The sequence below is a fragment of the Embiotoca jacksoni genome, unplaced genomic scaffold (assembly GCF_022577435.1).
Source record: "Embiotoca jacksoni isolate LCO1_2020_lvr unplaced genomic scaffold, fEmbJac1.0.p SCAF_6, whole genome shotgun sequence".
In the NCBI taxonomy this organism is placed as follows: Eukaryota; Metazoa; Chordata; class Actinopteri; family Embiotocidae; genus Embiotoca; species Embiotoca jacksoni.
In genome coordinates, this window is record NW_027185414.1 from 17,044,630 (window position 1) to 17,070,851 (window position 26,222).

Below are 26,222 nucleotides of genomic sequence, written 5' to 3' on the forward strand. Positions count from 1 at the left end.
TAGGTGACAAACATCATTCTTCTACAGATATCAAAGCATTAGGCTACTTCTTTTGGTCTCCTAAGTTGAGGGATATTTACATGTTTTTTTCACACCATTATATTTAAACACATTAGTTGAATCTTGAATATCGTCAGGCACATTTCCTGAATGTTTAGTCTAAAACTGAAACAAAATGATTCATGATTAGAACGATTAGAATAGAAAACCAGAACTACAATTTGACAAGGCACTCGCTGCCAGATTTAAGTTTTCTTTGCTGCGATTATAGTCTGGCAACCCTGTTCGCATTAATGATTGCTCTGGCACTCTGAGAGGCGGACCAATTATCCACTAGTGTCGGTAGTAAAGACACTGAAGTAAAATGTTGTTGTTTTTTCTTTTCAATGGAGTTGTGGTGGTGGAGTGTCGTGGCGTTATGTGGTTCATGCCGATTTGTTGAAGGCTGCTGCTAGTATGAAAATTAAATTGAGGTCTACATCCAGTAGGGATTAGAAAGGATTCCCTATGGGGCATCTCCAGACACATATATTTGCACAGTGAATTGGGGTCTGGTAATACCAGACTAGGGAACTTCATGAATGTGGCGTGAAATACTAATCCGTTCCTGACATTATAATATTTTTTATTTATAGATTCAACTCCCAAAATCCTTAATAACTTCCTTTGGATGGGTCACACACCCGTCAGAGGATATTCTGAAACAAAGAAAAGGCTGATGCAGAAAAGTGAAAGTCTCAAAGTCTTTTAAAGCCTGTTGGCTGGTTTCAGGCTAAAAGCCCTTTTCATCACAGTGTGGATGTCTGCTGGCATCACTTCATCCCTCCAGTCTATATTTGCTTCTTCTCTCACTCTCTGTCATGCACAGTTGACTTGCCTGCAAAAAGTCTCGTCAGGATGAAACCATGGCAACAGTCAGCTGTCACCTCTTAGTGGTGTCACCTGATTGGTACAGGACCATTAAACAAAAAAACCCTCATCTCTTTGATTTGTCCCTCGCGCACAAATTAATAGCTGCACAGCAACCGACATTTCGACTTTGACATTGAAATGGACGCAGCCACCTCCACGCAAACCTGACCACATGTACGGTATTAGTGCAGTCATACTTTTATAGTTGCTCCAGATCAACCAAAGGAAGCACACATGTTATATACATAAACCTGGGCGCACCCCATGTAGTGCTGAACTGAGCAAGAACTACGCCAGGTAAACTCTAGCAGATCTGTGTAGGTTATTTATTCAGATCTTTTTGGCATGATGTTCACTCTGTTTGATGTAATATTTATGAAGCTTCACCCTCCCCCTTCTCTCCCCCTTCCACCCACCCCTTCACTCTTTGCTCCCTGCTCAGCTCCTCCTCAGCAGAGCAGGAGATGGTGCTGAAAGCCTCAGATGTCTGTCTTGCGTGAAAGCTTATCACAGAGGAGAAAACTTTGCAAAATGAAAACTGGAAAAAGACTCTTCCCTTTGGGCTGTTACTAATACTGTCTTAGTGGTTACAGCTTTGCACAGTGGCTCATGCAATGCAGCGTCAAGATCATTTCCTCTGGTCGACGGTAGCTGGAGAGAGGGACAGCAGCTCGGCTTCAACATTATATAAAAGAGCTGATTTTGAAAGATTACAAAGAGCTAAGAGTCCTGCAAAAGATCACGTATCTAAGTTCAAGTGTGGGGTTCACTTGATGAACAGTATGAACTAATCACACACATTAGCTGTGTTAAACTGCCTCCATGTTGATCTGAGGTGTTTAATTCCAAACATGGTGAATCGACCTTGTCATTTTGTTTTGATGAAGCCCAGAGAACAAACCCCAAGCACACAGTTTAAATCCTCGCCCAGGGCTTAATCTCCTCCCCTTCCTCTGTGTGTGTTGTTGATTGTTTTCCAGCATGTCGTTCCTGCTAATAGCATTTAGACTGTGACATGAACACTGAAGTCGGTAAGAGCAGTGACCATACACTCAACCTGAATTACAGACTTTGATGTCTTTGGTGGCTGTAACGCTTTTAGAAATGGAACTGTACCGTCCATCTTTATGACAGTAGATGCAAAATTGACACTTGATATTTTAAACTAGAAGAAGAAATTAACATTCACGTCCAAAAAAAAAACAACCTTTAGACCTTTTGTCAAGAATGCAGGAAAAGTGTAATTTCATATCTGCTGGCTTATCTCCACAAACACACATAAATACACACAGTCATACACTTCCTGTCTCTCTCTGTCCCTCTCCCTGTTTGTGAGAGCAGCGATAGCACACCTGCCGTCTGGTTTGGGGCTTTACTGTCTTACCTTCTTTTATTTACCTTCTTTATTTCCTCCTCCTCTTCCTCCTGTTTTTTGTGCTCCCGTATCTGCTGACCTTGTCCCGTCCCAACGCCTGCCCGCCTGCCTGCCTGCCTGCCAGAGGGTACAGAAGGCTGCCAAAATCAAGAAAAAGGCGGTGTGTAATAAACGGAGCAAAAGGAAGACCCTTTGGCCACTTTCCTTCCACTCTTCACCTTTTCTTTTTTCATTTCATTTGTGCCTGTCCGTGTATCCTCCTCCATCTGTGTCTCGCAAACTTCTAAGTTCATGCGTTTAGTTCAACGAATCTTTTGTGAGGTTTTTCAAAACGATAGTAAACTAAGGTATGTTTTGTTTCAGTGTAGCCAAAAGGTGCTATAAACTGTGGTCCTTGTAACACGTCCTTGTAATGTAAGATAAAGTGTCTGAATACTGGCGAAACTGGAATAGCAGCGTTTAACCAGCCACATCATAAAATCTTCACAATGATGGAGACTCTGTTGTAAGGCAGGCCGAGGAACCGCTGAAACCAGATGTAATAACAGCCCATTGACATGAATATATATGCAACCACTGTGACCACAAGGTATCAGAAGACACATTGTGGCTCCACATTGTATTATGTCTCAGGCTTCTGTTAATACACTGCCAATGTTACTGTGAATCAACCTGTGCCATAAGCTGTGGGAAAGGGCACTCAATAATAACGCATACAGTGGTGCTCAAAAGTTTGTGAACCCTTTAAAATCTCTACATATCTGCATAAATATGACCTAAAATATCATTAGATTTTCCCAAACGTGTTGCTGTATATGTATGCAGAAATATACAAACTTCTAAAGGTTTCACAAACCTTAAAGCACCAGTTTACATGCCGTGTTTGGGTGTAATGACCCATCGTCAGAACAAAATACATTTAGATGTTGTACTATATTAACGATGTACACAAGCTGTCACAGATGCTTAATTGATTCATGCATTTTTTTTGTGTCTGTTATTGCTGAAAATCGTAGTAATTTAAGTGATACGAGGGCTTTATAAATCAATTTAAGTTTGTGAAGAGTTGGAGGTTTTACGAGTTTGGTAGTTTGTGACGGAGGATTTTGCGCTAGAAAATAAAGTTGGCATTGTTTCCTTGCATAAATTTTACACAATAACTAGAAACGATAGCAGAAATGGAAATAAAGGACAACACACTGAACATAATAACCTTTTTACCTCGAGGCTAAAGACATACAACTTAATTTTTGCTGAGAAAAAGCAAGAACCGGCTAACCCAATCCAAAGCTCATGCCATCAGTTGCAACTCAAATTTGTGTTAGCAAAGAGCACCTTTTTCTATTATGTATTTGCATTGCTGTTACGCTCAAGTAAGTTAAGTTACGTATTTAGCGCATGCCTGATTTTTTTTTTGTGATTAACATAATCTTCGTCAGCCAACGCAAATAATTCTTGTTTTGCTTCTTTACACGTGAGAGATGCAGTGGAGGGAAGCTTCATCTGTAAACAAACACATGTATTATAGGCTTAATGTTGTGAAAAACTGAGGAGAGCTTATAGGAGCTTTTATCACACGTTTCGGTAGAAAACATCAGGTGTTGCTTTGATTGCACTACATTAATCATTCAGGCAGAAGTCCACCACAGAAGTAGCAGATTTTCAATTCTCCAGTAATAATAACCTCTGTAGACCTTTATGCATCATATGGACAAGATAAATTGGACTTTGAATTGGTCGAACAGTGTGGCTGCAATTATTAATGTGCACCATACAAATTAGTAAGCTGTGTCCTTGTGTTCTGATGGAAAACTGCAAGTTCACACCTGTTCTCTGGGAGCAAGCAAAAGCCACCACTTCTAAATTTAAAATGGACAAGAGGTTACACCCAAAACATGAATTAACAACACCGAATCATATTTCTTTCCTTAGTTTTTGTACATCATATACTTGGTGGAGATAAAAACTGAAGTATTAATAACAGTTACAGACCACAGTCTCAAATACATGTTTCACCATTTACTCCATGAAGTATTTCATTACAGCAATATCTTTATCACTGTTGCCTTATTGTAAATGCATAAGGCAGTATTAATTAAACTAAAACAAATATCATTTCATTAGTCTGCAGTGCACAGTGATGAGAGGGAAATGTGTGCAGGCTTGGTCCGTGCTGAAGCTGCATTGCTCTCTCTGGTGTAACAGCCAGCTGGTAAGGGTTTAGTGTTAAGCTGTTTCTTGTTTCCGTGCCAGCTCGCCATCCTCGTGCCAGGACAGTTGATGCAAACTAACACCACCGCCAGACACTTTGTTTTTCTGCCTCGTCCACCTCACCTTTAGACTTAATAACCCATCTAACAAGCATTTCCCTCGCTGGACACTAAACTATACATGCATGCATTTTGGATATATAAACTAAGAATTTCCTACATTTAACACAGACACCACTCAAACGGCTGTGTTTGCAAGAAGCAGTCAAGTTTGGTACAAAGGTCTTTAAACAGTCCAGATCAGAAGGAGGTGATTTTAAACAGCTCTTCTGCTTGTATGTTTCTTCAGAGTGCAGATGGAGATGCTCAAACCCTCACTGAGGTGGATCTGTTCATCTCCACCCAGAGGATCAAAGTCCTCAATGCAGACTCACAGGTAAGAACTCCATGTTTCCGTCTCACCTGTGAGAATAAAAGCTGTCTTCCCTGAAAGTACCTCAGCCACCTGATGAGTTATACAAGTCGACAGATCAGGGGAATGTTGTGTCACAGTTGTCATAACTGCAGTTCAGCTGCTGACACCAGCTGTGTCTTATAAAACCCCAGCTCTGATTGTTATCTGTTTGTTTAATCTCATAACGTCACTGTCAGAGTTCCCTGTGACGTAGGGTAAGAAGAGATCCTGCAAAGCCCAAAAAATGCTGCATGAACATCTGTGCAGCATCGACATCTTGTGTCTTCCTTTTAGTATGAGAAGGTTTTTACTATCGATATCCAAATAATGACCCCATCTGTACATTGATAAAAGGATTAATATGTACTGCATGTTTTCTTTGACCCAGTCAAAAAGTCAAAATTCAGATTGAAGTGTGACTTTCTGAATGTCTTTGAGTAAAAATCACAGCCATCATATTTTTACTAATTCAAGTTTTGATCCAAAACCTCTCACAGAAACTTACTTTGCTTTTTAGCTGTCTAGCGAGCTGCGGTGTAAAGCAGCAGAACACGTTTTCTCAGGAGGTGGTGAAGTTTTTGATAAAAGGAGAAACACTTCTGCAGTTCTTGAGCTCATGAATAGAACTTTGTGCTCACAGAAACAGTTAAATGTATATGTGATAGATGATTCATGAGCAGTATTTCAATCGTAGCTGCTGTCTGGCCATCTGAGGTGTGTCTGTGTGTGTGTGTGTGTGTGTGTGTGTGTGTGTGTGTGTGTGTGTGTGTGTGTGTGTGGGCAGCCACCTGGCAGAAAATAACGTGCTGCAATGCAGTGTCCAACTTCCTCTCTTTCCCATTTGGTCGTGGCACTTTTCAGAAAGACATTCTGAGTAAGAAGCCTTCATTCTGCAGTTAAAGCAAGCTGAGGTCCCCGACATTGATTCATAGTCAGAACAACTCTGAAGGTGGGCTGGAACAACAACACTAATTAGTCTGATGTAATAAACCCACCACACAGTTAATGACGTGAAGTTGAATAAACTGAAATTTAATTCAGCATATTATCATAAAACATGAACAAATACATGTTCCAGCAAACGCATAGATTTAACTTTGAAGTCTTCTACTAATTGTTGTTTCATTCAGATATAAAGTCTCATAAAATCGACATTATGATGCAACAAATATAATTACACAGTTCAAATCACTTGGATTCATCACCACAAACACTCTGATATCCAAAACATTTGAGGGTTTTGTTTTTTTTGTGCGTCTATTGAATATTTTCAGATCAACATTTACTCACGATCTAATTTGCTGGGATGTTATTGGGCCATAATCAGATTTTATAGCAGTTATAAATTTAATCAAAAGTAGGCCTGTTTGTTTTCTGTCTGCAATAATTTCATCTTCCTCTCTGCGCTAAATGGATAATGCAGCTCTGACAAAGAAAGGAAACAAACATGGTGCACACTTTCATTTAAAAATTGTTCTGATCAAAGGAAGCCAGCTGTTGTCAGAAAAAGGATAATCATCAGAAACAGTTCCTGTTTCTCAAAGCTATAGTAGCAGCAGGTAAATTCTAATTCAAAGCTCACTGTGATGAAATATGTCTTATTACATAATTTTAGCAGTTCAAATGTGTCGTTCTTTCTCGGCTCTACCGTGGACTCATATTTGTAGCATGTGCGTTGCTTCTGTTCTAGTTTCCTCTTTGTAGTTTGATGCTTTACTGACTCGCTCCAGTTGGCAAGTCATCAACCACGTTTTCAACAAAAAAGAAGCAGGTAGGATTTATGTTGCATTGCAATGCATTAGAGCTGCAATGATTAGTTGATTCACAGTTAGTTCATTGGCAGAAAATAATCTACTGTTTTGCCCTTGATTTATTGTTTTTAGAATGTTTTTACTGAAAAATTGCTTAAGATTCTCTGATTTCAGCTTCTTAAATTTGAATATTTTTTGGTTCTTTTCGTTCTTCATGATAATAAACGGAATATTTGTTTTAGTTTTGGGCTGTTTGGCGAATAATAAGACATTTTAAGCTGCACCTTCAACTTTGGGAAACACTGGTTGACATTTTTCACTCTTTTTTTTTTTTTTTTTCCATTTAAGGACCAAACAGCTGAGCGATTAATTGAGGGGGAAAAAAATCCACAGATTAGTTGATGATTACACTAATTGTCACATGCAGCACTCACTACATTGCATTGCTGTTGTAGTGAAATTAATATTTACAAGAATTGACCCAGTCATCTTCATTAACTTGAAATCTATGAATATAGACCTGCATTGATGACATCATCAGCTTTTTGGGAGTTGGTCCAGAGATGCTGAATTAGTGAATGTTCCTGTGTTCATTTGTTATTTGTTTTTGATATTAGGGGCAGGTGACTTTTATTTGATTTTAGGGCTCACAGCTGTAAACCAAAAACATTTTCAAATCCCAGTAAGTTGAAGACGGGTGGTGTCCTTCATATCAACATCTAGGTCACTGCCATATGGTCAGAATCAAACTTCACTATATTTCTGACCAAATACCTCGGTATAGATATCACAACAATATTGTAGAAATTACTATTAGTGCTTTCACAAAATATTTAAACATTGACATTTTTGATAAATATTCATCAGTAATATGCAAACAAGGCAAATGATAGAAGAGCTACAACAGTCGGATAAATTCAGAAAGTGACACCAATTTACTATGTCCCCTCTTGCAGCCTTTAAAGCCAGGAAAATACAACAGTTACCCCAGAATATGATATTACAATATCCAAAATCTCAGGAGATATCCAGTCTCATATGACGATACGATAAAATATGGCTATAACGCCGGGCCCTGCCGACATCATCATCATCATCACAGTTGGTTCCTCTAATGTTTAGCTGATAAAATCACAAATCAATACTGTACTTTATTGTTGAGTATTGTTTATCGTGTGTGGTTGTGGTTGGCATGCCGACAGGAAACGATGATGGACAACGCACTCCGCACTATATCCTACATCGCTGACATTGGGAACATCGTGGTCCTGATGGCGAGACGCCGGATGCCGCGCACCGCCTCACAGGACTGCATCGAGACTACGCCCGGGGCGCCCGAGGCCAAGAAGCAGTACAAGATGATATGTCATGTCTTTGAGTCTGAGGATGTAAGTGACTCTTTTCAGATTCACAAACCCGCTGCGTCGCTGTGTCTGTTTGTGTGTTTACGAGAGAAGTTGTCTCGGGTGAGATGTCACACAGATGACAGTAGAGGAAGTCACATTGTTGTAAGAGTTCTCATTTGGCAGCTGAATCCTTCTACGCTTCAAGACAGTGGGGAGATGACACTTCCAGGTGTTTGTCGGATGTTATTTCAGCTTATCACCAGTACGAGCTTTTTCCTGAGTTTGGGCTCCGTGATCAAAGTTTTTTGTTATGTCATGTTTCATCCAGCGTGGGTTCTCTCCAGGGTTCTCCAGCTTCCTCCCACCATCCAGAAACATGCACCTCAGGTTAATTGGTGTGAATGGTCTTTGTTTCCGTCCGTCTCTACGTGTCCCTGTGATGGACTGGTGATCTGTCCAGGGTGTAACCCTGCCTTCACCCAAAGTGAGCTGGGATACGCTGCAGTCCCCCCCCCCCCCCCCCCCCCCCCCCGTGACCCTGTTCAGGATAAAGCGGGTATAGATGATGGATGGATGTTTCATCCACATTATTCTAAATGTTGTTTCTCATAAATAGAAATTCCCAAAATGTTGTTGTGCACGCTGCAGTACCCACTGATGTGCAATAAAGTAAATTGACTGCCCACTTTTATTTTTCTTACCCAAACTGAGCTGCTGCTTGCCTTGTTGAAGCAGATTCAGGAAGACTTGGCACTGTGAACAATGTTGCACTGAGGAGCCAGCAGCTCAGTTTCTGTGCCAGTCAGTGTAAAAGGCTGGACTCCAATCTGTCCCCTCTTCATCTAATTCTGTTGCCAGGTTTTAAAGGCCGGCCAGAGTTATAATAGAACCGTTCAGCCGTTCATCCATTAACTTCTATACTGTTTCTGTTATTGTGGCTCCACTGGCTGCGTGCTTTGTGTCCTGTTTCCTGACTTTTTCCATTGTTGTGAAAAACTAATTGGTGGTGTGAGTTTGGGCTATTGATGCCTGCGAATTCTGCAAGAGATTTATATTCAAGTGTGGTATTCAGTTAATTAGGAAAACATTCAAATCACAGCTTGACAAAAGATTTTGTTTTAACATTCACACAAAGTTCCATTTTATCCATCCATCATCTATACCCGCTTATCCTGAACAGGATCACGGGGGGGCTGGAGCCTATCCAGCTCACTTTGGGTGAAGGCAGGGTTCACCAGTCCATCACAGGGACAACGCGCAGAGACGGACAAACAAAGCCCATTCACACTCTCACTCACACCGAAGGGACATTTATAGAACCACCAGTTAACCTGACATGCAGGTCTTTGGACGGTGGGAGGAAGCCGGAGTCCCCGGAGAGAACCCACGAAGCCACAGGGAACATGGAAACTCCACACAGAAAGGCCCCGGCCGGGACTTGAACCCAGAACCTCGCTGCGAGGCGACGGTGCTGACCACTCCACCACCGGGCCGCCAAGTGCCATTTTATCACTAAAATTCCTCAAGGGTCAACTGACTTAATATTACTACCTGTCTTCACCTACCTAACGCCTCATTAACTCACAGCAGGCTATACTAGTACTATGCTTGCTATGCTCATACAGCAAAGTAAGAAACCACCTGGTACAAAGCTTCAGCGACAAGGTGAGAGTGTGCAGTATCTCACTGGGGTTATGAAGTGGGCTCCTCCCTTCACCGGTGTTTCACGGAGTTAAACCCACGGCACCTCTGCAAGGCTCCACAGCAGTCCTGGTGTCCCAGATCTACTCCCCTCGATACTCCCACCCACCACTCCTGCTCTACCTGCTTTACATATAAACTACTATGACCTACATTCTTTGGCAACGTTATCTTTTTTCAAAGCCACAAGATCATGGCAATCCACGTTACCACCAATACAATACCTTCCGGACAAAAAGAAATTTGCTGTTATTTTTTTAAGTCAAATTTACACAAAGACTCACTTTTTCTTTACTCCGTATGCATGCATGGAGTTGAAGTTGGTAATAACGGCTTCAAAGTGTTGCATCTATGTGGAACACCTTCATCACTTATGACCGACATTCTTTCAGCTGATATTGTTTCTCATTCTGTCTCTGCAGTAAAGTAAATCCACTTTGTGTAGATGTGTTTTTCTGCCCATTGTCTCCATTAACCTTCACTTCCTCTGACTGAAACAACAGCAATCTGTACACACGTTTGTTTTCATCTGTTTTTCTCTCGGTGGGAACAAATAGCTTTTGTCAGTGAGAATCCGTTTATATAATGCCTGAACCTACTCTTGACACACTCTGTGTATCTGTTGTTTGATGCCACCCGAAGCTTTATTCTTGCTGTATTGTTATTTGTATGCAACTTATAGATTAGCTTTTGTGGATCGAACAAAACAAGTTCACAAACATGTGTTTACGTTGCTGCTTCGTGTTCCTTCTGCAGGCCCAGCTCATCGCTCAGTCCATCGGCCAGGCATTCAGCGTAGCTTACCAGGAGTTCCTGAGGGCCAACGGCATCAACCCCGAGGACCTAAGTCAGAAGGAGTACAGTGACATCATCAACACCCAGGAAATGTACAACGACGACCTCATTCACTTCTCCAACTCTGAGAACTGCAAAGAGGTCGGTCTATATTAAGTCTACGGCACGTGCAGTAATGCCTCGCAGGAGATTCTTTGCGTCTTTTAATGCAGATATTTATTTGTGTTTGTGCAGGAAAAAACGAGACGTAAACACTGTGAGACTTTACATGTGGCACAAATCCACTTATGCTGGAGGAACGGCACCACTATAGCAGCGTTTAGCTAATTAAGCAGATGTTACAGTAAAATCTACTCTGAGCATGTCAGCTCTTTCTTTTTTTTTCCTGTAGCGTTTCCTCTTTAGCGAACACCGTGCCCTAAACACATTCCTGGAGGCTTTTGGAGAATTAGAAACTGAAAGTGTTTCTGCTGTATGAGCAAGGGAGGCTGCACGGGCAACAGCACCACAGCCGCTCTTGTTAGAGGCACATGAACAAGTAGGAGTGATGGGGAACCTGGACTTTCTGGAAGCTCCGGAGCTTCCTCACCTTCACAACGGTGCGAAGAGTAAATTCATTGTCTGAAGGCCTCGTGTGCGAGTAGCACCTGCTGGTCACCAGGATTGTTATCGAACAGTGAGAACGTGTATAATACTGAAATGTGCACAATAGCTGGATCTGTAAAGTGAAACATTGATATACAAGTAATGAATTGCTGTAAATAAAGCGGTGGTAATGTTTTGCTGTCTGAACTCGTATTCCGTCTCAGCAGAACTTGGTTGTCATGGAGACACCTCACCGGTGGCCTGCGGGTCAGATCGGTTTAACGGCGGTTCACGTTGTCCTGTTGTTTACCGAGATGATGCAGGTGGAGGTTTGTGATGCTGTGGAGATTAAAGGGGAAAATGTGCCACCTCTTATGCGGATGCCAACTTACTGTTGATGGTAAATGTAGTTTATTGGAGAAGTACATTCCTCAGTGCTGCTATATTTACCGAAGCAGCTGAGTTTTTCTGAGTTTTCCTGCTGGTGAATCCGTGCCAGCAGTGGCTCCGTGTCCTCGGATGTGTTGCGTGCGCAGTTCTGACCCCGAACCACCAAATCTTTCACTTCCCTTTGCCAAGTCTCTCCCCTTGTAGCATCCACTCAACAAAAAACATGATAAGACGCCAGATGATGTAGTTTGCAGAGAGCTCAAGCCAGGAAAGAAGGTGGTTATTCGTCAGGGAGAGCCCCGGGTACCGATGGCACACTGTAACGTTAGCAGCTGCTGGAAACACAAACAACACAAGGTGTCCAGAAAACCACTCGTCCGGCGTTGCAGCGTTTCACCGCCGTCGCCCACTTTGTTGGCCTAAACATCACATTACAGGTGACACAAATACTCACTCAGAGGTCGTCCGACCTCAGTCCTGACGCTCTGGCTCGACTTTTCCAGCTTATCTTCTGTGTTCAGCACACCTCCGTCCAAGTGAGGAGAAAACATCCATACTAATGCACACGTGGGCTCTCTCGCTGGCAGCATCCAACCGAAGCTGCCCACGCCGAGATTCATTGCAGCAGAGTGATTCAGTTTCTGTTGGCATCAGAGGGAATTCACCGCCAGTCGCTGCTTTGTTCTCAGCAGCTCAGTTTCCTGATATCCATATCCTCTCTACTCGCTAAAGAGACCCGACCCCGTCAGCTGCAGGGCTGCTGTTACACCGCCGATCCCGGCTCTCATCCATGAACGCCGGTTAGAAGAAACTATTTTTTCTGACAGGTGTCAGGAAGGAATCATAATGTCTTCAGTGATAATGAGTTCTTTATACATTCTCCAGCCGTTTGTAGTCTGAGTCTGGTGCCTCTCCAGCAAATATCTGAGATGAGAAAAGACTGGAGCGAACAGACCGGTAGCTTCAACACTGGTGCGTTTTCTTCAGAGGCAGTGTTGAAATCAGCTCGATGTGCTCCAATCATATAGTTTGAATTATGAGATGTCAGTATTTGTTCATGATGAAACGGAAAAATGACCAACGGATCGTCTCCTTCCTCTCCACAGCTGCAGCTGGAGAAGAGTAAAGGGGAGATCCTGGGTGTGGTGATCGTGGAGTCCGGCTGGGGCTCCATCCTGCCCACAGTTATCTTGGCCAACATGATGAACGGCGGGCCGGCAGCTCGCTCCGGCAAGCTCAGCATCGGAGACCAGATCATGTCCATCAACAACACCAGCCTCGTGGGGCTGCCGCTCGCCACCTGTCAGGGAATCATTAAGGTACCGACACCCTGAAGAGGCGGCTGAAGCTGTGAAACACATCACGGGACTTGGTTTTTAAACATTCAGCCAAACAATGTCTGTGAAAATGAACGAGCGTTAACATTTTGTGTGTTTTTTCTCTCGCTGTTGAAGGGCTTAAAGAACCAAGTCCAGGTGAAAATGAACATTGTTAGCTGCCCTCCTGTTACCACGGTCCTCATCAAGAGACCGGATCTAAAGTATCAGCTGGGATTCAGTGTCCAGAACGGCATTGTAAGTACAAACTGAGAAATCAATTACACATATAATGTGGACAGATTGTTAACTTGAATGCTCAGTGTGGTATATTCTGTATATTTTACCAGCACCATTTTCACATTCTTGTCTCAGCTAAGATTCACGGTCTTTATTGAACGCTGAGACACGCCGTGTCAGTGTTGTGATGAATTGTTATTTTGACCCTGATTCAATGCCCGCTGAAACAACGTGCTTATCTTTAGCGAGGACGTAACGTGTCATCAGTTCCATCGTTTAAATGTGAATTATAATCTTTTGTAGCCTTACGGCCTCAGATTCAGATGCCATCACCATGCTGGTGTATTTCTGTTATAATAAGCATTCAAGTGCATGAGGACATTTTGATTTGTGTGTTTTCAGATATGCAGTCTGATGCGAGGAGGCATCGCTGAGCGAGGCGGCGTCCGTGTGGGTCACAGGATCATCGAGATCAACGGGCAGAGTGTTGTGGCCACAGCACACGAGAAGATTGTCCAGGCCCTCTCCAACTCTGTTGGCGAGGTTAAACAGATGCACACAAACACACACACACACGGAGCACGATAGCGTCCCGACACAGACACTTTGCACGTAACGCACCGTCGCGGTCAGTAAACGACACCGTGCAGACGAGGAATGGATACCGGGAGCGCTCCGCTGTTTTAACACATCGAGTTCGGCGTCCGCGTCGCGGGGAGTTCTGCTCAACCTTAAAGCCTCGTGTCACTCGGAAGCAACTGTCTGAACTTGACGGGTTGTTTTATCTCTCATTTTGACATTTTAACGGAGAGCCTTCATTACAGGTTAACAGCCGAGCAGGATTGTGAGACGAGTACCGAAATCAAACCTTTATGCGGGTGAAATAATCCGCTGGCCCCATGCTGCCATCGTGGGTTTTTAATCTAATACCAACAAGCCGGTGTACAACAAAGGAGTCACGTCTCCTTGCTGCCTGATCTGGTAAAAAAACAAAAAAAACAAAGGCCCACTCAACTGCATTATTTGCCTGCCTACTGAAATAACCTCAGATCCTCATTGCATTACCCGATTCACAAAGCAAACCCACTCGAAATAAAACACTAGTAAACCAAATCTAAACAAGCAAATCGTAACCCAAAACAAATCGCTAGCCAAAGTAAAAATCGAGCCTAAATCAAACAAATATTAAAGGAATCCAGACTCGGGAGAAAATAAGTAAAGAGAGAAGCCAACAAACTATTGAATAATTACTACAGGAAGCATGTAGTGCGTATTTGGACACTACAAGTCCGGACTTCTTGACTTGTGCTGTTTCTAGTTAAGTCTTAGTGAAAGATTAAAGAACTACTAAGAGCCAAACCTGCCACACTGTTGAAAAAAGCTGCTAAAATATAGACATGCATGTCTGTTACCATGAACAAATATATATATATATATAAAAAGACCCTTCTTAGGTCGTTACTTTTATACAGAAACCCTCTAAATTCACCTTTTTTTTTTACTGTCTGCTTAGTGATGAGATCTCTTGGTTTGGGTCCATCACTTTCACGCCATTGTTTACACACACACACACACACTGATGCACACAATTGTCAACAGGATGGTGTTGTTTGTCCATTTCATTGAAACTGTGCTGCCGTCTCTGTCCCTGCCAGATCCACATGAAGACCATGCCGGCGGCCATGTTCAGGCTTCTCACAGGACAGGAGACGCCGATGTACATATAAACGACGGCGGGGGACGGCTCCACAGGACAGCCTCTGATCGGTTATCTTTACAGTGCAAACCGAGCTGACTAGCGGAGGATTACTTCTCCCCGTCCGTTCATTTTCTCTTTTCCTTTGGGCTGTTGACTTCAATTCTTCATCATCTCTCTCTTGTCTGTGCTTAACATGCAACAGCCATTTTTATTGACACAAGATGCTTAATCCATCTGACCAGCTGAAGAGGCAGCGTGTGAGTGAGTGTGTGTGTGTGTGTGTGTGTGTGTGTGTGTGTGTGTGTGCGTGCGTGTGTGTGAATACTGTTTGTTATTTATTTGTCCTGTCTGTGCTTTTCTGATGAGTGTGGACGGACTTATCGAGCGAATGGGCCACAGTTTATTTTTTTATATTCATGTAATGCAATATGATACTTCTGCTATACTTCTTGTATAGTTTCATTTTCCTCTGTGTTAATTTATTTCTCATGTAAATACATATTTTGCTAATATTGTGACCTTGTGGGGAGGGAAGGGAGCCACGGCTGCATTGTAAATACTTACTGAAAGCAGACCACGATGACGGCAGAGACACAATTAAAGGCCGGATATCATGGTAGTTGCCCGTGAAAAGGGGAATGAGTTACGTGTTTGAAACGTTGGGTTTAAATATGCTCAGTTGACATGATGTACATGTGAATCAAACCAATGCTTGCAGCAGGGGTTTATGGGAAAAACGCCATATCCTTTTGATTTACTGCATTTTAAGGCAATACACGAGTTCAACCTCCGAACGGCAAGATACGTCTTTTCTAAATCTCATGTACAAACACTCACACACATTTAAATAACTGGCACTATTAACATGCATCGAAACTGCTTTTGATATCCAGTCACATGTATGAAAAATGAAGTTTTCTTTTTGTGTGCTACTCTACTGTATGTTCATCTTTAGTGTTCTGATTGAAACTCATGCATACTATGAGTGGATTGTGAATGTAACTGTGTCGTGTGAGCTGTCTCATTGCCATAAGCAGTATTAGAATGTCTGTACATAAAGAGAAACTTGTCTAGTATTGTGCTCATGTTAAAAAAAAAAAAAAAAAAAAAACAGAACAAAAACACAGGTTTCAGTCACTGCAAACATCTTCCCAACTGTACGTTGGCCTTCAGTTGTGAGAGGGAAAGAGAGCGAGCTGTGAATCACACTGTGACTGAGGAAAGCCTTACCACGGAGTAATGGTTTTGCAACGCATTGTAGTAAATTTTAACCGTATGAACATTATCTGTTGCATGCCTAGTGAAGTAGTATCATGTCATTGTGGCAAGATAATAAAATCTGAGCTAAACCTGGCTGGATTTTTTTTTTTTTTTTTTTTTGGACCTGATCGAGCTGCAAACTGAATCTAAAAATAACATTTGGATCGCGGTTGGAAACCGTGACTCTACTTTCAGGGATCGCCCGTTTGTATGGAAGCCCGCTAATGCCAAGAAAAGAAGGAAAAAAAAAAAAAAAAAGGTATAAAAATAAATGAAAAGTTTGACATGATGAAAACTAAAAACAAATCAAAATGATGATGAAGTCAACATTTTGAATTAGCTTTGAATTTAATTTAGCAAGTAAAAGGAAGTTGATTTTATCAACATCAATTTAGCAAATCTTATGAGATTAAACTATCATCTGTAAATGCAGGTTGAAACAAATGTTTTGGCTTGTATCAAACGCTTGGATTTTATCGCATTTATTCAAAGCAAAAATGTTTATTTGAAGTCGAATTTTAAATTCTGGTTTCTGGTTGATTACCAGGCTGTGTCTTTATAGGAGTTACCAGATGTCTCATTTTCATACAACAATCAAACAAACAAGCAGGTTTTTGATTCTGAGGAAATAAAAAGCTGCTCACAGCTGCAGAACACATGACAATATCTTTTAGCAGGCAGGACAAATCTGCAAAGATCTTGAAAAAACAGTTTTTGTGCATTTTGTGATGAGGTTGAATGTGCAGAGACTGTACGTACTATGATCTCTTGGACACTACAACAGCCGGTACTTACTGCAGGCTCTTAGTATGTTGAGTGGAATAGACCTTTTTCATGGCAGACATTTTGACTTGTCTGACTGCAGTTTTCCTCATTTGACAAATTCAACAAGTCTCCTGTGAAACAGTCTGCTGAGTGGCAAATAATAATAAATGTTCATTATGTGAACACTAAAACTTAAGTGCTCCTCACCGCACACATCCGCACAACAGCAGCAGAGAGGAGCGTTCATGTGCTGAGAACTAATGTGATAGATTTGGTTTTTAATTTCTTTTTTAAGCTGTTTTTTTTATTCTGTAGTGTTTTCATAATCAGAAAAAAAATTACAAAGTTAAACAGACTCAAAAGCGTGAATACTACATATGACTGATAAGTGGGTCATTCAGGTGTCATTGATGTACAAGTTTCTCCACAACGCAGCACACAAACTAAACAGAGGAGCTGCTCACAGCTGGAAATGCACTCCGTTTCCTTCACTGCTGAACTCACGGATTTCTTGTGTTCCAACTATCGTACATACTGGTACAATTGTCTGCCAGCGATTTCACTTTGAGCCTCTGGTGCCCCCTAATGTTTAGAGTTGGGTAGTGCAGATTCAGCAAAACATTATAAAAGAAATGTATCGCGCTCTGTGATTTCAACATTATTATTCAAAGATTTATTTTCTGTGCTACAGAATAATTTTTTTTTATTAAAATGTAAAACTCAAGAAATTTGCTATTTAGATACAGTATGACGATGATTAAAGTGTTTATGGAACATTGTTGAGCTTCATAAAATAGTCATTCGTACCATTTGACGCTAAAAACATTGTCTGACCTGCATTCAGCTCAGCAGAGAGGCGTCTCAGCTCTGTGACCAGTCGTCTCTCTGAACTCGCTCCGTTATCGGTCTCATAGGATCAATGTCCAGTTTGTGCCCGTCACGCTGAGTCGCCCTCAGTCGGTCTGTTTGGTTTCACTGCAGCGGGTCACTTCAGGGGTTCTGGTCTTTCTGGTCACACTTTAACATGACCTTTATCCCGAGACCCTGACGCGTGGTCTCAAAGGCCTGGACCGCCTGCTCCAGGGGGAAACGATGGGTCACGAGGGGCTTGACGTTCACTTTACCTGATGCCAACATGGCGATGGCCATCGGCCAGCTGCAACACCAACAAAAACATTTCAGTTTACCAGTAACTTTAAGAGTTTATCATCAAGCAAAATATAAAAAATGGTGTAATTATTAAGGTATTGGAACAAGAAAAGAAAGTGGTAGATGTTTTCTTACGTATTGCAGTAGCGGAAGACCCCTCTGATGTCCACTTCTCTCACAGCAGCGTTGATCAGAGGAACGGTGGCCATCTCAGAGCCAAGACCCACCAGCACCACCACGCCTCCGGAACGAGTTCCCTGATGCGGAAAAAAAATCAGGTATGACTTGGATTATTTTTGTCTGCAGATACTGAAATTCATTTATGCTCCATATCAGAAGTAGAGACCGATAAGAGTCAGTGGTGGAGAGGATTCTAATTCTTTACTTAAGCAGAAATATTCTAACACTCCAAAAATACTCTATTACAAGTAAAAGCTCTGCAGTCAAAATGTGCATTAACCATCAAAAGAGTGTGAGTGTTACATTATATACGAGATCATTACTGCAGATAATTCACGTGAAAGTAGCCTTTTATGATTGAAGTTAGCCGAGATGTTGCTAATTTTAACCGTCTTAGATCCTGTTGAGGAGTTAAATCTTTTATAATACATCATATTTTATGAGCTGATCATATAAATAAATGTACCCAAGTAAAAAGGACAATGTCTAATTCTAAATTGTAGTCGAGTAGAAGCTCCAGTTTTCCGTGTGGAGCTGCTTCTTAATCCTGACCACCTGTTTGAATGGTCTTTTACTGGCTCACATACATAGATGGCAGTTTGGATGCTGCTCTCCACACCAGTGCATTCGATGGTAATGTGAGGCTGAGCTCCCAGCATGTCCTCCACCCTCTTGGCCAGCTGCTGGGCTCCGTCTCCCCTCTTCACCGTCAGCTGGAAGTCGGCGCCCAAATCTTTGGCCATCGTCAGACGCTCTGGAGACAAATCTGACCCCAGCAGAGGAAGGTAATGACAAGCAGACGTTATGAGGATGTTATCGGAGTCTGTGTTGCATTATTTCAGCCGAGGTTGGTGTCTATAAACCGTATGTTACCGGTGACGACCACCTGCGATGCCCCCATTGCCTTGGCCACCAGCAAACAGACCAACCCGATAGGCCCTGTAGGAGGAGACATGCATACTGTAGAAGCTGCATCGAACCCGTGTTCCATAACTTTACTCCTATTAGGAAACAAGTGCTTCAATACTTAACACGCGTCTTAAACTTTCATTATCTTGTTTTCACAGCCTCGAGCTCATGTTAAATATGAAGTATTCTGCAACATATGTTAAGGTTCTCTGGCTTTTCTCTCTTGTCGAGTCAGTTTGCGTCTTCGGCTTGTGACTACACCCACCGTGTGTTTCTGATTCCTTACTAGCATGGGAATGCACCTGGAAATCAGCACAACCACCTCTTCTACATCAGTTTGCAGCTCGCTCTGAGGCACTCTGCAGTATTTTGTTGATGGAATATATCTACAAAAGTTGCTGACTCGTTGTATTGTGCGAGTTTCGATCTTACCAGCGCCGCAGACCAGCACGGTGCTGCCGAGGGTGACGCCGGCCCTGCGGCAGGCGTGGATCCCCACAGACAGAGGTTCAATCAGAGCTCCCTCCTCAAAGGTCACATTATCAGGCAACCTGGACGGTTGAAAACCAGACACAGAAAGAGAAAAGAGGAAGAGTACAGTGAACAGGATATGTGCAGAAGTTAGGCAAGAGAATTATCTAGCAGTCAGAGGTCAGGTAGTTTGTGAGGTCATCGGTAGTGAAAAGTCATGCGAGGCTGAAAACACTGTTACTTGTAACAGAAGTCGGCACTGTGCTTGTAGTATCGGCACAGGTTTCCATCGTCGGGGGGCGTGGCACAGAAGAAAATGGTGGGAGACAAGTTATATCGTCCGTTTTTAAAGAACTCGTCCATCTCGCGAGGCACACCGGGCTCAATGGCCACTCGGTCACCTAGAAGAGACGAGCTGAAGTTTAGAGCGCGGGAGGAGTTTGAAAAGGTGACAAAACCACAGTGAAGCTCGGTGGGAACTTGATTATACCATAACAAGGAAAGGATGGAGAGATACATATGTACATTATACAGTGTATAAAAGGACAGAACCATGACTGCAGATCAAATAACCAGAGAACATTCCTGAGCTAAAAAATAATGTTAGGAATGTAAAAGTGTATCAAATTCCCTTTAAACAGAGTAATCAGATGGCTGCGCTGCACATTTCCTCTGCCGCTTCACAGCTCTGAGTCCACCAGGAAACACCCACTTACCTACTTTCAGGTTCTTGACTGCCGAGCCGACCTTTACCACCCGCCCTGATGCCTCGTGCCCCAGCACCATTGGTTTCTTCACCACAAAGTCCCCGATTCGACCACGCTGCCAGTAGTGCACGTCTGACCCGCAGATCCCAACAGAGTGCATCTGGAGCAAAACCTCTGGCAGCAAAACCAGATGGACAAAACAGACATTTTCATTTGATTAAATCATTTAAATATGAATTAACAAAATGTCATTGCGGTCTCATTTTTAAGTTTACTACTACCCGAAAAAAATATCTACCAAATGTGTTTGTTTTGACTGTCAGAATGAAGTAAATCCACCATGGCTCATTTGTCTTCAGTTCAAAATGTATTTCCAAATGAAAATGCAGCAGCTTTGAAGCTGAGAATCAAGATTGTCCCGAGTTAACTGGAGGGCTGGATTGCAAATATTTCCTTTTATTAGATACACAAAATTTCCACAGCGACACTTTGCACATTTTAAATTTTTAAAGTTTTACCTCAAAATGATTTGCATGTATTTGTTTGTACTAGAAACACACTTACCGTTTGGTCCTGGCTCTGGGACGGGGCGACTCTCCTGCAAGAAACGGACATAATGGAAAAAAAAAAAAAAAAGTTGCAGTCAGTTTGATTTGCAGACTACATAAGAGATATGTAAAGTGTAACGCGCGAGCTTGTGGTGTGTTTCGTACAAGCCTGAGGTCTCCCTGAGCGTGCAGCACCACGGACACATTATCCTGCGCCATGTCAGAAGCAACACCGAGCTGCCAACCAGGAGAAGATGAAACAGACACAAACTTGTCCCGTCCGGAGAGAAATGTCTTAATCGTCTGTCAGTGTCAAAGTACAGCGGCAGGCTGCAGCCTACTGCTTCCTGATGGCGGGGCTAGTGCCAAAACAAAGCACGTGATTGGCCCAAGAGCCGCGGAACAGTCCACTTTGAAGGGTGGACGATACCACTAAAAGGAATGGAACTGCACTTGCGAAAATGTACATGCTGCAGCAATTACTACTTTAGTTTACTCTGACAAATATTTACACGATGTTGTTCTTGATTGTAGGTTGCTGTTGAGTCTTTGTTATCAATTTAATGTCACGTAATTGGCAAATAAACCCTTTTTCCTCGTCGTATTACTTAAGTCCGACAAGACTGTCCAATTGAAAATAGGCTCTTCAGTTTGTTTTCTGTTGGAAATAAATCATGGACATTTTATCTGACGAAGTAAATGCAGGTTACATTTTTGTATGAAACATACAGTATTATGATTACTACTGTGATTCAAATCAGATATTTGGCAATGGTATTTCTCTTCTCCTCAAGGTTTCCCTCTTTTGGTGGCTGTATAAAGGGAAAACTGAACCCGTTAGCATCACCCGCCTTTTCAGGGATGGTTTGTTTCATTAGGCTACGTGAGATTTAGTGATTGTATCAGAGGGATAAAAATAATAAGCAGATACAATAAAATAATGTCGATAAAATCAGATTAGCATTAGTCACGTTACACGGATTTATTTTACATCAGTGTATGTTCACACTAAATACAGAAGTGGAGGAAGGAAATACAACCAAAACAAACCAACTTAACTCCTTTGTCAGGACGTTATCTACAGTTTTCTATTGTGAAAAGCACAACTGCTTTTCTCTTTGTGTATGAGCGGCAAAAAGCAGAGAGCTTTACATTTGGAGCATCGGAAACACCCGGGATAGAAATCACAGAGGTCACCTGAATACTTGGGCAGGTTGTCCATGCTGACATATCCTGTTGGGAGGAAGAAGAAAAAAAAAAAGAAAAAGGGCGCAACATGAACACATTTCAGATGAAAGTTTGTCTTACTAAACCACAGTTTCATTTATCTGCTGTTATCTTATTATACAGACATACAGGAAGTTCAGTCCAATACTTCACCTGCGAGCATGCTGCTGGCTGGAAAATGTTGGGAATGATCACCCAGAGAGACTTCACTGTCTGAGTCTGTGTCAGGTGGGTCAGAGCTGCCAACACAGTAAGCAGGTCTTAATTACTTTACAGCTACTGAGCAATAAATATATATTAGAAAGTCAACATACTCCTTTTTGCTGACTTCTTCTTCTTCACCATACTCATCTTCTGTCGGGTGACTACCGCTCTCATGGGAGTCCTGTTCAACAGGAGGCGGTCAAACCGATGAATGATTACAGTCATTCACTTGATCTGATTAGTGTAAACTCTGTTTCCTGGTGTCCGTACCTGTCCCACTGACTGTTCATCCTCACGCTCCCAAATGAACCTCCCAACCATGGTTCTCACCTCTTAAATAATAATTAGAGCAACAGTGAGTGAGTTAGAAGTGATAAACCTGATTTTAAACCAGGCAAAGAGTGACAGGTTCCTCTGAATAGTTTCTAGAAACCTAATGAAGTCAAATGATTCAGTATTTAACGATACAAAGTATGTTTCATATCTTTTTTATCAGCTTGCATCCTCTCAGACTTCTCCACCATAGGTTTAGTACAGATTTAAATAAAGAATGAATAAACATCGAGCAACCCTCACCGTCCTGTACAAAGGCTGGAGGCAGCACATAATGACCGATGCACACGGACTTCACACTCTGACGCTTTTCACAGGCGGACAGAAACAAGCTGTGAAAAACCGTCACTTTGTTCCAGAGGTAATCTTTGCTCTCAAATATCCTGAAAAACAAACCTACAGTGTTTAGATTCAAATGCATGGCGGGAGAAACGGGTTACAAATGGTCTACGGCATGATTTATGTCCAGATTTCCAGTTGTTTCATCAAAGCTCACCTGCGAGTATCAAGACACGTAGCATCTGCACTGAAAAGGTAATCAGCTGTCCTCCAGGTGGAAATGGTGCCACCTTCCAGAGCTGCAAGAAACAAGGTGAACCAGATGAGGACGGTGGTCAAACGCTGCCGTCACGTGAACAAATGTCATAACATCCGCACCACACGAAACCACGGACGGACACCAACGCTGCCGTTTTTAGATGAGTACACACTGTCATTGACAAATGTCCTCACAATGTTGAAATACAAGTTTACAACACAAACCCTGAGTTCAGTTGGGGCAAAAAAAAAAAAACACACATTCATACTTAGATAAATAACAATCCCAAGTTTACAGCATGAATTTATGGGCCATAAATTCCAGTCATTACATCCTACCCAGTTGATTAAACTTATAAACTACTGGAGCAGCTTTGACCAATCAGCATTCAGCACCAGGAGCCCAAACTCTGCGATCACTGCAACACAAGTCAGAAAAAAAAAACAAAAAAAAAACATATCTGAAGCTGTAAGCAAGTCTGGTGGAAGCAGGCTTTGTCCCTGCTGTTGAGATCCAAACAAATATTACATTTAAATAGGAAAATCCAAGCGACCAGCACCGGCCAATGGACAGCAGGTCCAACCTGAACTGAGCTCTCCGAAGGGCCTTTAAAGACAAGGCTCTGGTATGCTAAGCTAAATATAAATAACATCTTTAAGACTTGTTTCAACAACAGAATATTTTATGAAAACACGACCAGCTAAATAAAATAACATTCGTAACATTATTTAGTTGCTGTTTGATTTAACTAGGCAGCAGCGTTAGTATATACAGCGTTAACACCGTCCCGATGAAAGGTTACTTACTCCAGAAGTCGCGGTACATCTCGGGCACACTACTGGAAAACCAGGCGCTCTTGCACCCAAACATACCGCCTCACTTATGAAAGAAGGTTTTAAGCTACTTTCAGGAAATAAATATGGCGCTTCAAACAGTGTGTAGCTGACAGGACATCCTTAATCTTTTCTCCTCGTTTTCCCAGAAGCTGCAGAAAGTGTCCCGCTGAGCCTCCGATGACCGACGTCAGGTCTGCTGTCCGCTTGGCGCGAACGGCTCTTTTGCTGCATTCACGTTCTGCCGAAAACTGTCGGAAATCTCGGAGGAGAAGCGGGACGGTGCCTTCCTGCCGGCCAGCTCACACGTGACTGGGAGAAGCTGGGACTGTTTTCAGGCTGAACACGTGTTGTTGTTGTTGTTGTAATATTTGCTTTTAAATCAGCTGACCCGAAAACATAAGCACTTCAAATGAAAGGCTCCTTTTTGGTTGTTAAGCACGTTGTTAAGAGGTTGGCAGTCAAGTTGAAATTGTTAGATCAATATGTTTCATTATTCCGACTCTCTCAGGACTCTTGGGGACAGCAGAGGGACAAAGACAGGAGTTTCCTGACAGGCGAAGGTGTGTTCTACCTGTCAGGTGTGTAGATGAGTTCCTTCCTTAACAACTCCACACACTGACATGAGACAATTATACCATTAAATATAACCTATGGTCACTGAGAAACACTTTATAGAGAGAAAACTTTACATTACGTTATATTGACACAATTTAATCATCATATGATGTTTCTAAAGCTGACCAAAGTTTTAAATGAGAAAGCTAATGCATTTTAATAACTACAACTGATTATATTCTCCTCCTGGCTGAAGAGAAATGATACACTTGTGTATGTTTTAAAATTTCAGATATATAGATGTAGTCTAGATGTGACCAGGTTTAACATAGCAGCATGCCTTGGCCTCATTAAGAGTCCCATTTATATTTATAAGTATATGTGGACAAACTTTACTTTTGTACCGAAACAGATTGTTTTTTTTAAATCTGAGCTATAGTAATCTAACTTATGACCTCTTATCCAGTTTATATTTCAGTATCATCAGCATGCAGCCTTTTTTTTACCTTCATCAAACCATTAAGTTATATTTATCTTTTCATTTATTGTGAATTTCTCTTTTTAGTTTGTCAATTTTGTTTGGCATGCCATGCAGCAGTTTTTGCAGTGCTATATTTTACCACCAGATGGTGATATTTGCATCATATTTGAACGCCAAGTCATTTTTATATGGCTTTTAGCAATTTAGTCTGATGATATATTTAAGGTATAATCCTGTATTGATCAAGCAGTTTGAACTCAAAGCTTTTTCATCAGGCACACAGCAGCTTCCATTGAATAATTATCAGTGTTGGAAGGAAGTGCATAATCTATAATCTTCTAAATGCAACAATTTGAGGGCCAGGTTGGCTGTGATATTAAATTAGTAAGAGAGTCTTCACATAAAGCTTTCAGCTGATGGAACTGCACTAGGGGCTGATAGCACCCAGGTTTTTTACTAATCCAAACATGGATAAAAGACATGTAAATTAACAACGCTGTTTTTTTATTATTCTGATACAGCTTCTAATGTTCACTGAGCAGAAGTGTTTGTTGGAGGTAAACATAAAATGAAAAGCTGTTGTTACCTCAGTGGGAACATCATGAGGCTTGCAGAGCAGCTCCTCTCCTTTACGTCCTACAACCTCCTCGGTGGGATTGTCTGCAGGTCACACGAACCCGAGGACTCTGTTTATGAAGCCCAATAATGCCACGTAACCTTGTGTTTTATAACAGCGCCAGCCTATTAAGGAAGATATTGCTGTACAGCACTATTGCCACATTTGCTGGCAGTATAACTGATGGACTGTGCATATCTGAACTCAGAAGCCAGAGAGGCTATCAGTCTGTCACACTGGAATAGGTTTTATCCCAGGCTATAACAGGTCTGCACATAGGAATTGCATGGGAAAGCGCTGAGCACCCTGCTTGTCCATGTAACAGCTCTGTGCTTCGCATTGGCATGTCAGACAGGAAGAGAGACTCTGCCTGACACTGTAGACTGCCAACTTCTAATATTTTACCATGGAGAATACATGACAGTGTGCTGCCTGCACATGCTGTTATTGGCAACCGAGTTTCTTCACTCCGTGCAGGGACTGGTGGTTGTGGTTCAAAGCAGTGATAACTCAGTTGCCATGACAACAGCTTGGCCACACCCAGTTTCTTATACCCAACCCACCCCCCCCAAACATGCTGGGTTCAGAACAAAGTCCTGGAAAGAAGGTCTGCTTGGTGGTACAGGCACTGAGATTTAACATGAGCAGAAGAACCGGAGACAAATTACA

The 26,222-nt window shown here is 42.1% G+C and overlaps 3 protein-coding genes across 8 annotated transcripts in view; 1 reads left to right on the top strand and 2 right to left on the bottom strand.

Moving 5' to 3' along the window:
* The window catches only part of apba2b (amyloid beta (A4) precursor protein-binding, family A, member 2b), a 59,305-nt gene extending 43,182 nt beyond the window's left edge, over nucleotides 1-16,123 (top strand). For 4 of the 6 annotated variants that reach the window (XM_069174514.1, XM_069174518.1, XM_069174515.1 and 1 more), the window contains 8 exons: nucleotides 2,412-2,447; nucleotides 4,847-4,933; nucleotides 7,905-8,090; nucleotides 10,506-10,685; nucleotides 12,626-12,838; nucleotides 12,974-13,093; nucleotides 13,478-13,618; nucleotides 14,731-16,123. In XM_069174514.1, the coding sequence (XP_069030615.1) occupies nucleotides 2,412-2,447; nucleotides 4,847-4,933; nucleotides 7,905-8,090; nucleotides 10,506-10,685; nucleotides 12,626-12,838; nucleotides 12,974-13,093; nucleotides 13,478-13,618; nucleotides 14,731-14,802 (1,035 nt within the window). In that variant the 3' untranslated portion in view covers nucleotides 14,803-16,123. The remainder of the gene's footprint in view (nucleotides 1-2,411; nucleotides 2,448-4,846; nucleotides 4,934-7,904; nucleotides 8,091-10,505; nucleotides 10,686-12,625; nucleotides 12,839-12,973; nucleotides 13,094-13,477; nucleotides 13,619-14,730) is intronic. The other 2 variants (XM_069174517.1, XM_069174519.1) reach the window with 1 other exon arrangement.
* Nucleotides 16,124-16,500: 377 nt separating this feature from the next.
* Nucleotides 16,501-21,641, bottom strand: sord (sorbitol dehydrogenase). The gene is made up of 9 exons (XM_069174299.1): nucleotides 20,929-21,641; nucleotides 20,780-20,813; nucleotides 20,225-20,389; nucleotides 19,750-19,909; nucleotides 19,470-19,588; nucleotides 19,002-19,067; nucleotides 18,716-18,894; nucleotides 18,084-18,205; nucleotides 16,501-17,955 (listed from the first exon to the last, which is right to left on the bottom strand). Exons 1-9 carry the CDS (start codon nucleotides 20,980-20,982, stop codon nucleotides 17,790-17,792), a joined length of 1,065 nt encoding a protein of 354 aa, XP_069030400.1. The 5' UTR covers nucleotides 20,983-21,641; the 3' UTR covers nucleotides 16,501-17,789.
* Nucleotides 21,642-21,730: 89 nt separating this feature from the next.
* terb2 (telomere repeat binding bouquet formation protein 2) lies at nucleotides 21,731-24,552 on the bottom strand. The gene is made up of 7 exons (XM_069174300.1): nucleotides 23,872-24,552; nucleotides 23,024-23,105; nucleotides 22,771-22,910; nucleotides 22,465-22,526; nucleotides 22,305-22,375; nucleotides 22,144-22,229; nucleotides 21,731-21,996 (listed from the first exon to the last, which is right to left on the bottom strand). Exons 1-7 carry the CDS (start codon nucleotides 23,933-23,935, stop codon nucleotides 21,842-21,844), a joined length of 660 nt encoding a protein of 219 aa, XP_069030401.1. The 5' UTR covers nucleotides 23,936-24,552; the 3' UTR covers nucleotides 21,731-21,841.
* Nucleotides 24,553-26,222: the final 1,670 nt, after the last annotated feature.

Excerpts from the sequence above, each read along its gene's own strand:
- sord (XM_069174299.1), bottom strand. The coding sequence starts at position 20,982 with ATGGCGCAGGATAATGTGTCCGTGGTGCTGCACGCTCAGGGAGACCTC. Across the intron at positions 19,589-19,749 it reads AGTGCCGACTTCTGTTACAA|GTTGCCTGATAATGTGACCT; the intron begins GTAACAGTGTTT and ends TCAACCGTCCAG. Across the intron at positions 18,206-18,715 it reads GCATCCAAACTGCCATCTAT|GGAACTCGTTCCGGAGGCGT; the intron begins GTATGTGAGCCA and ends TTTCCGCATCAG.
- terb2 (XM_069174300.1), bottom strand. The coding sequence starts at position 23,935 with ATGTTTGGGTGCAAGAGCGCCTGGTTTTCCAGTAGTGTGCCCGAGATG. Across the intron at positions 22,911-23,023 it reads ACGTGTCTTGATACTCGCAG|GATATTTGAGAGCAAAGATT; the intron begins GTGAGCTTTGAT and ends TTTGTTTTTCAG. Across the intron at positions 21,997-22,143 it reads AGCCAGCAGCATGCTCGCAG|GATATGTCAGCATGGACAAC; the intron begins GTGAAGTATTGG and ends TCCTCCCAACAG.